The sequence below is a fragment of the Cyprinodon variegatus genome, unplaced genomic scaffold (genome assembly GCF_000732505.1).
Source record: "Cyprinodon variegatus isolate N-32 unplaced genomic scaffold, C_variegatus-1.0 Scaffold1026, whole genome shotgun sequence".
Classification (NCBI taxonomy): Eukaryota; Metazoa; Chordata; class Actinopteri; order Cyprinodontiformes; family Cyprinodontidae; genus Cyprinodon; species Cyprinodon variegatus.
The window spans coordinates 231,801-239,881 of record NW_015151479.1 but is presented as its reverse complement, the minus strand read 5'-3'; the positions used below and the strand labels follow the sequence as shown (position 1 = coordinate 239,881).

General features: G+C 35.5%; 1 protein-coding gene across 1 annotated transcript in view; it reads right to left on the bottom strand.

Annotated features, from left to right (window-relative positions):
- Positions 1 to 6,234: 6,234 nt before the first annotated feature.
- Positions 6,235 to 8,081, bottom strand: part of agmo (alkylglycerol monooxygenase) — a 57,782-nt gene continuing 55,935 nt past the window's right edge. The window contains exon 13 of the mRNA XM_015399580.1: positions 6,235 to 6,792. Within this exon, the coding sequence (XP_015255066.1) occupies positions 6,712 to 6,792 (81 nt within the window). The 3' untranslated portion in view covers positions 6,235 to 6,711. The remainder of the gene's footprint in view (positions 6,793 to 8,081) is intronic.

The following is an 8,081-nucleotide window of genomic DNA, read 5'->3' as shown; positions in this document are numbered from 1 at the left end:
TCCTCTCCTCTCCTCTCCTCTCCTCTCCTCTCCTCTCTCTTACCATCATTTGTGACATTTAAACTTTAATTGCAAGGGAAAAAAATCAGAGATTATTATTATGCTGGATTCATTTCATTGCTTTTTTAAAGCTGTTTTAAATAACTATGTTTAAAGGTCATTTGCATACATTAAAAATCTCTATATTATAGGCTATACTGGATTCTTGGTTGTTTGTCATATTTCCAAGTTGGCAAAGCTAACACAATATGTATCCCTATCAGCATCTGAAAGTTAAAGGAACATCTCTTAGAGACAAACCCCACACATAGAAACAGTTGTTAAATACAGGCACATTTTATCTGCAGCGCCCTCTTCTGTTTGAAAAACAAACTCAGAGTTTTAGCTGCACCTAAAATAAATGCATAAAAGCCAAAAAGACATTGGTTACGGCTCAGTTCTCTTGGGACGGTTGCTGAGGAAAATAACTAGACGCTAATTAGGCTGAGAGTGTGTTGCAAAGGGGTAGGGGCTCTCAGCAGAAACCGCTGGCTGGTGAAAAACACAACGTGTTTTAGACATTTTCTTTGTGTGTGAGTGTAGTCACTATGGTAACAAAGAAACTCGCACAGAAATTGATAACATTTGGTCTATCTACACATCTATGAATGACAGATGGAGGAGTTGTAGAATATTTAACCCATAATAATTGTCAGACCTCCAAGACTCCATCCAAATATCCTAACAATGGTAAAAAAAAAAAAAGAAATTCTAGCTCTATGGCCACCAGCACAACGTGCCGACCAGCTGTTCTCGACACATATGTCAATTCTACCCTATTTTCTACCCACAATGCTATAAATAGCAGTGTGTGAGAGTGTGGAGTCCGGGGGAAAGCACTATGCATCATGATAGGGCCATTACATGAGGTACTGAGTGGAAAATCTACAATCATCATAGTATGATCTTTCATTGCTGAAGGGCAAAGGAAAGTTTGACACAGAATCTTAATCCAGTTTTGGAAATAAAGATTGTGTCAGAATTTTTATCTTAAAAACTCAGGGCGCAGAAAATAATTTAAAAGTTACTCTTATTTTACACTGAATTAAAACACCGCTCCTTACTATGATTTCCCTCTGTTCTTACACTTAAGAGTCTAATATGTTTCAACAAACAAAAATAAATACATTTATCTTATTCAAACAACTAGATTTTACTTATATTTCTTTGATTTTTGTTTTGTAAAATGTATTATTAAAATGTATCAGATTGATGTGAGACCAGAAATGGCCTCTCACTCATCCACTAATAAGCAGATTGTTACATCTATACCTTAAAAGACACCTCAAGAAGTGTTGAGTTAGGAGAGCACTAGGTATTGTGCTAAGACAGTAACAGTTCATATGTTTTTTTTTGTTTTTGTTTTTGTTTTTTGTTTTTATTAAAGCCAACTTTCTACAAAAATTGGCTTTAATAAAGCTAGTGGGGGGAGTGGTGGCCTAGTGGGTAGGGTATTGCACTTGGGATCCAGAGGTTCTGAGTTCAAGCCCCACTCCCACAGACTGCAACCCTGGGTCCCTGAGCAAAGACCCTTAACCCCACACTGCTCCCAGGGTGCTGCACAATGGTAGTCCACTGCTCCCCAAGGGGATGGGTTAAATGCAGAGAGTTAATTTAGTTGCTCTATACTTGTGACAACAAAAAGCTGGGAAAAAAAAATGTTTTATGTTCTACTTATAATATTGCAAGAAAAGCATAATTTTGATAAATCTATATAAAAAACTGCCAAAATCACACTGAAACTGCATACGTTTCATGTGCCTCTGAAATTAAAGAGGCCAATGATACAAAAAATAGGCAGTTTTCTAATGATACTGCCGCCTGTGGCCAAAACACAAAACTGCAGAACTCTTCTGCCCATTCTCCCAGCTCATGCTCTTACCAAACAAGGTTTTTATTTTTATTTAACTTTTTTCACCTTACCTGGAGTTGCCCACCGTTTTATGATTTGAAGTGGATGCTGGTTACCTCTGAGTATCCACAAAATCCATCTTCAATCGTTTGCTCAGTCAGACCCATTTTACATGAATGTGTTTGACGTCACATCCACTGAACAGCAGGGCAACTTCCGACATTAGGAATATTGAGGAACAAAGGCTGCAGGCTCATTGGCGCTGAACTACTGCGGTGTCAGTCTGCTCATCAAATGATGTTTTAGTCATAGAGGGTCACATAAAAAGAATATTTTAAAGATTTTTTTTTTCAGTAAAAACTTACATAATATCTCTTTGAACTCTTCCTTCAGGTCAGTAATTGCTTTGTAATTTCAGGAACAAAAAAGTGGGATTTGCTGGTTCATGTGTTAGTAACCAGACTAACTACTAATAACAATAAAATAAAATACATTTCTGAGTATTTTATGAATATTTTTGCTGCAGCATGTTTAGCAGAGGTTGTTAAGCGCCGTGTGTCAATGATTCAGTAAGATATAAAAAAAAATTAACCAAAATTCAACTCAGTAATGTATTGAAGCTGACAGAGAGGTTGATGATTCAGCCAGACAGTGCTGAAATGAAAAGGTTTACTGAATGCTGTGAAGATCACAGACTGAACTGGGGATGAAGGCAAACAAGCTGGTGGAGAGAGTCAACATCATGACTAAAAACTGAAACCAATTAGAAATCTTGTGCAGACAAGGAGACAATCTGGATACAACTGAGTGAGAGAGGCAGCTATTACTAGATAGAGTTCCCTGTGAAACAACTTGTAGCTGATTTGTTAGAAGCAGGTAAAGCTGTTAACTAGTAGTCAGAAAGCCTAGAAAACAACAGCCAAAGGTAGGCTGCATAATAAATAAACAGCTTCTAACAGAACTCATCATTTCTTTATACTTATAACCGCTATATTTGATTTTAAGCACAGATAAATATTTTTGACTTTGTGTAACACACCCATAGAGCCCATACTTAGCAAATGCTGGGCGAATGACTTTTTATTAATATTGCTTTTTGCAAATGTTTAACATTTACTTGATCTAAAATGTAAGCTGCTAATATTCTTTCATCAAGCCTTGTCAAAATTGTTTTGATGTCCTTTAGATAGTTGTAATTATTCAGTAATGTAAAAAATAATAATTATCTTAATCGTATATATTTTTTTTATCATAAAAAAAAATGCGGAGTTATCCAATATATCCAGTTGTATTAAACTTGGAATATAAAGAAACAAATAAGAGTCAAATCTAATGGACTGTGATGACTCAGGCCATATAGCTTGCTTTAAAATAACAATTAAACATTTAAGCACAACTGTTAAAATAACTCATTGACAACAACAGTAAATAATACAAATTTTAAAAAGTGATACAAACATTGCCCTGCTGGTTAGTCAAACCTGTGTGTGTGAGCTCTGTTTGCTTGGCTCCTACTTGTCCCCTATTTCAACTATTTCCCTGCCAGTTATAAAAAAACTTTAGTGAACGCAAAGTATTACAAACAGTTTGTAGATTTCGTAAATTGTGACTGATAACAGTTTTTGCTGTCTTGTGTGCAATCTATGTTCATATATGATCCTACATAGAGGTGCTGTGTAACAGATTTCTTATGATGGACAAAAATCAAAGGATGAATCACTGAAACAATCTGTGTATCTGAGGGAGCTAATTTATTTGTTGACACCCATATGCTTTTCGCTAAATTAAAGAGAAAAAAGGGACCCTACATGTTCATGTAAGGTCTACTGAACAATTATATGTATTTTTTTTTCCGGATTAGTGGAACCATTCAACTTTAAAGTTTTGTCATTGTACATTAATTAAAGATTTATCTGTGATAGATCAATATGCGAACATTAAAATGTAATAAATAAAGAGAAACCTTACTTTATAGTAAGCAGGGACAGAAAACATCAATTAGTTTTGGCACACTCATTCGTTAGGTTGGTCTAAATATACAAAATCTACTCAATGAGATCCAAATCTCCTTTGTTGTATTGTCCTGTTAACGGTTTGGATCTACAATCATCTATTTTCTACAAATGCATTACTTTTTTTGTTGTTGCTGTTGTTTTTATATTTCAAATAAAGCATGCATCTAAAGTAATTGTTAATAGAAAAAAACAAAACAACAGAATTATTCATTTTCATTATTAATTTTGTGCAGAATGGCTTTGGAAACGTCTGCATTACAGTAGTTTTCTTGTCAAGTATTGACTAAGTTTTTTAAATTAGAGATGCACAGATAAGGATTTTGGGACTTGATCACCACAATTTGCATCCGCTGGTCGCAGATTCAAGTATTATATCCAAGAATTCTTTAATAATTTTGCTCATATACATTAACATTGTATTTTAAGCACAAAATATTAAGTGTCATACATATCAGAAATTTACCACTGTTTTAGTGAAGGAGGAAGCAGAGACGAGCTTTATTTAATGAAGTTTGAAAGATAGATAAAATAATGTGACAAAGAGGGAAGATTCTGCACCAATAGGAAGAGTAGGTTGAAGTCACATAAGACAGAGCTTAGGTGTTACCAGATTTCAGTAGCTCTGTGATGGCTCTGTTTGCTTCTTTAAAAAGAAGCTAAACAAGGGTTAGCATCCGTCAAGCATTTAACAGTTGGTGCTGGCTAAAGACAGCAAAGGGGCTCAGAAAGCACGCAGAAGTTAACACTTTTCTTCTGAACTGTTAAATGTTTGGTTTGGTTAGCATTAGCATTACCATACCTGGCAACTGACATCATCACATCCCAGAGGGAGAGCAGGCAGGCATTAGGTTGCCACATACTGACTGGGAGGACTTAACCTTGTTGTTATAGCCTTTAATTGTAACTTTGTCTTTTTTTTTACCTCTTAACATCCCCCTCATTTTGGGACAGTAATTTTATTATTTCAGATATTCATATCTAATTTCATAGAAGAAAAACATATCCCATATAATAATGAACACATATAATACTCCAGCTTCCTCCCACAATCCAAAAACATGATTGTTAGGTTAATTGGCTTCTCTAAATTCTCCTTAGGTGTGTGTGCGTGAATGGTTGTTTGTCTCTCTGTTGCCCTGTGACGGACTGGCGACCTGTCCAGGATGTACCCCGCCTCTCGTCCATTGACAGCTGGAGATAGGCACCAGCACCCCTCGCGACCCCACCTGAGATTAAGCATGTCAGAAAATGCATGGATGGGTGTTATTACTGAATTAGATTCAAAATAACCTATTGGTCATGTTTGTCTTGTAGCGCTTTGAGAGGACATAAGCTGCAAGACTGTCTTGAGGTACATGCACTAAATAAATTTTTTGTGCAGATCATCACAGGGATTATAGCAACCGGCAGATTGTCTCTGCTTGTCAGTGGGAGGACTCAGGCTCTGTTGAAAGACCCTAATGACAGGCAGGTGATGGGGAGGAAAGCTCTCACTTGATGAGATCATCCTCTCTTCAGACTTCTTCCCTCAAGTTGCTGGTATAAAGTGGCTGCAGTAAAGACAGGAGCCTTTTTCTTCCAGGTGTCCCCTGAATCCATTTCAAAATTACCACTAATCTTATATACATCAGAATTTATGGTCATAAAAAACTAAATACAGCCACCACTTGTTTATTTATGGTCCAATGAACACCAGGAAAAAAGGTCTCTGAAGAACTTAAGCTCCTGGTTCATACCTGACATGCATTATTACAAACATTCATTTTTCAATCAGGGAGCAAATGCAGTGGTTTGAGAGGTGTTAAGATTTCATCCACTCTCCTGGTGTTACTTTCTGGCAGCAACATTTTTCATCAGCTGCAGCTGCCTGAATGATTTGTAAAGACATCATCACACAGAAACCAAACCTTCTAGGAAGAAAAATATGAACAAGCTTTCCCATGCATTGCTTCTAATGGCATCTCTAAAATGTTTAAATAAGCAAGAAACTAATTTTCATCACAATATTGACAATTCCGGTCATAAAATAATAAGAAAAAAAATCCCTTTAAATAAAAATCTAAAAACTGGAGTCCTTTTACCACAAGATGCTGGATCTACACAGACTATTGATGGGTGTTAACAGCACCATCTGCTGTGGACCATTTGTTACTCCCACACAGGATCTGGAGGCTGTGAGCAAGAATTAATCAGCCAATTCCAAAGCCAATCAAAGCTGACAAGCCTTAGACAGGAAAAGAAAGCCAACAGTTGCTCCAGCTTCAGTAAAAATGTTCTTTGTATGTATATTAAGGGTTTTAAAAAGATGAACAAACTCAGAGAGGATTTCTGTAATTTATTTCAATGAGAAATGAAAAACAGACATTACATTGGCAGTACAATGTTAGGCAATAATTTTGTTTTAGCTTAAAAATCAACATGCTTTAGAATGAACAGTACTTGTTTTATGAGAAGTATTGGGTTGTTTAGTGGCTCATATGGAAATATAACAATTAGCACCTCTAATGGCAGTGACGTTTTAAACATGACACTTCTAATAGGAAAAAATAATAAAAAAAAACACAACATAAAGTAATGATTTAACAAAGTTATTGGCTTTATCTTTGTTAATTTACAGATTAATGCTTTTCTTATAAACATGCAACAAGCAGCTGTGCCTTCAAGGTTAAAATACAGCAAAAACATTAACCAATTTTTTCTAATAATCAAAACTACAAATAGAATTGCAGTAGATGAAAACCTGTTAGCATAAAATGATTTAAATGGAAATATCTGCAGTCTATCAGATTATATCAGGCTGGTGTCTCAGTCAGCTTTCTTCTTGATGCTGAACAGCTGGGAGAAGCTCTGCAGAGCCCAGTACAGCAGCGAGAGGGAGACAAAGGCCTAAAGAAAATCAACACACAGGGTTAGAACTGCAGGCTTCATGATTGGGCTGTTTAACATGAACACATGGCTGTCAGGCAGTGACTATTAGCCTACTGGATATCTGCTCAATTCAGGGATTTAATCTCTGGATGAGTTAAGGTGCATGAAAAGTAAAAAGTAAAAAAAAAAAAAAGAAAAAAAAAGAAAAAAAGACTAAAGATGGATACTGGAAAAATAAATAATCTTTAGTTTCTAAGTCTTTTGTAGTTTGTCTTTTCCATGTGATGTTATATTAATTTGTTTACTCGATAATCAAAGTAAAAAATATATTTCTTTACCCCAAGTTTCTACCTTTTTCCTTTATCATTTTCCCTTGAAATCACTTTTCTCTACACCAATCAATCTTTTATTTTTATTTTACAATATGACAGGGGTTATAAATTACCATACTAAACTTCTATATTTTACTAAGAAATATTTGGCTTATGTATTGAACACATTTTTAAACAAAGTTTTTTAATAGCAAGCATTTGAACAACTGTGTAATATTTGTTCAATTTTCAGACTAAACATGCTCAAATGTATTGTTTTTTTTCCCCTTTTGCTTTAATATGAGAAACCCTGTTTAAGGACACAAAAACAAACCAAAATGAAAAACATAATTCCAAATAACAAATGTTAGCTATAAGAAAGAAAAATGCTGGAGGATTGGGGGGGGGAAAGCGCAGAATGAACAAAGGCTTAATTTATCCATATAAACAAACTTATTGTGTTTTGATTTTAAAAAAGGGGATGGGGTCGGTAATTGAAATTATTTTTGTTGAAAAGGGCTGCAGCTTGCAGTGACAGATGGGGGTGGAGAATAGGTGCTACTTTGAGGTCCATATAACAAGAGAAAACTCCAGTGTCTGACACTTTCTTTGCTATACTGTATTGCACAAAGAAGCAGATTAAGCAGTACTACACATGCATACAGCTTCTCTAAACATTTGTGTACAAATAAGATGCTTTTAAGAGCAAAAAGATGTCAAGAGTGGAACCATGATATGATACCACCTGAGCAAAAAGTCTTTGCTACCAAATATTTAACCATGAACTGTTAGTGTTATTTAAACAAAGTGCTACAGACCTTCACACTTCCAGGTTGTCTTCAGATAAGCTAAAGATTAGTGCACAGAAACCTTCAAGGAATCGGTTTCATCGCCGAGAATTTTCTAAGTCTTTTATTACTGAGTCAAATTTGGGGAGATTCTAAATAGTTCCGCTTCCTCTTCTTTCTACATCACTGCACACTAGCACTGGTTTTC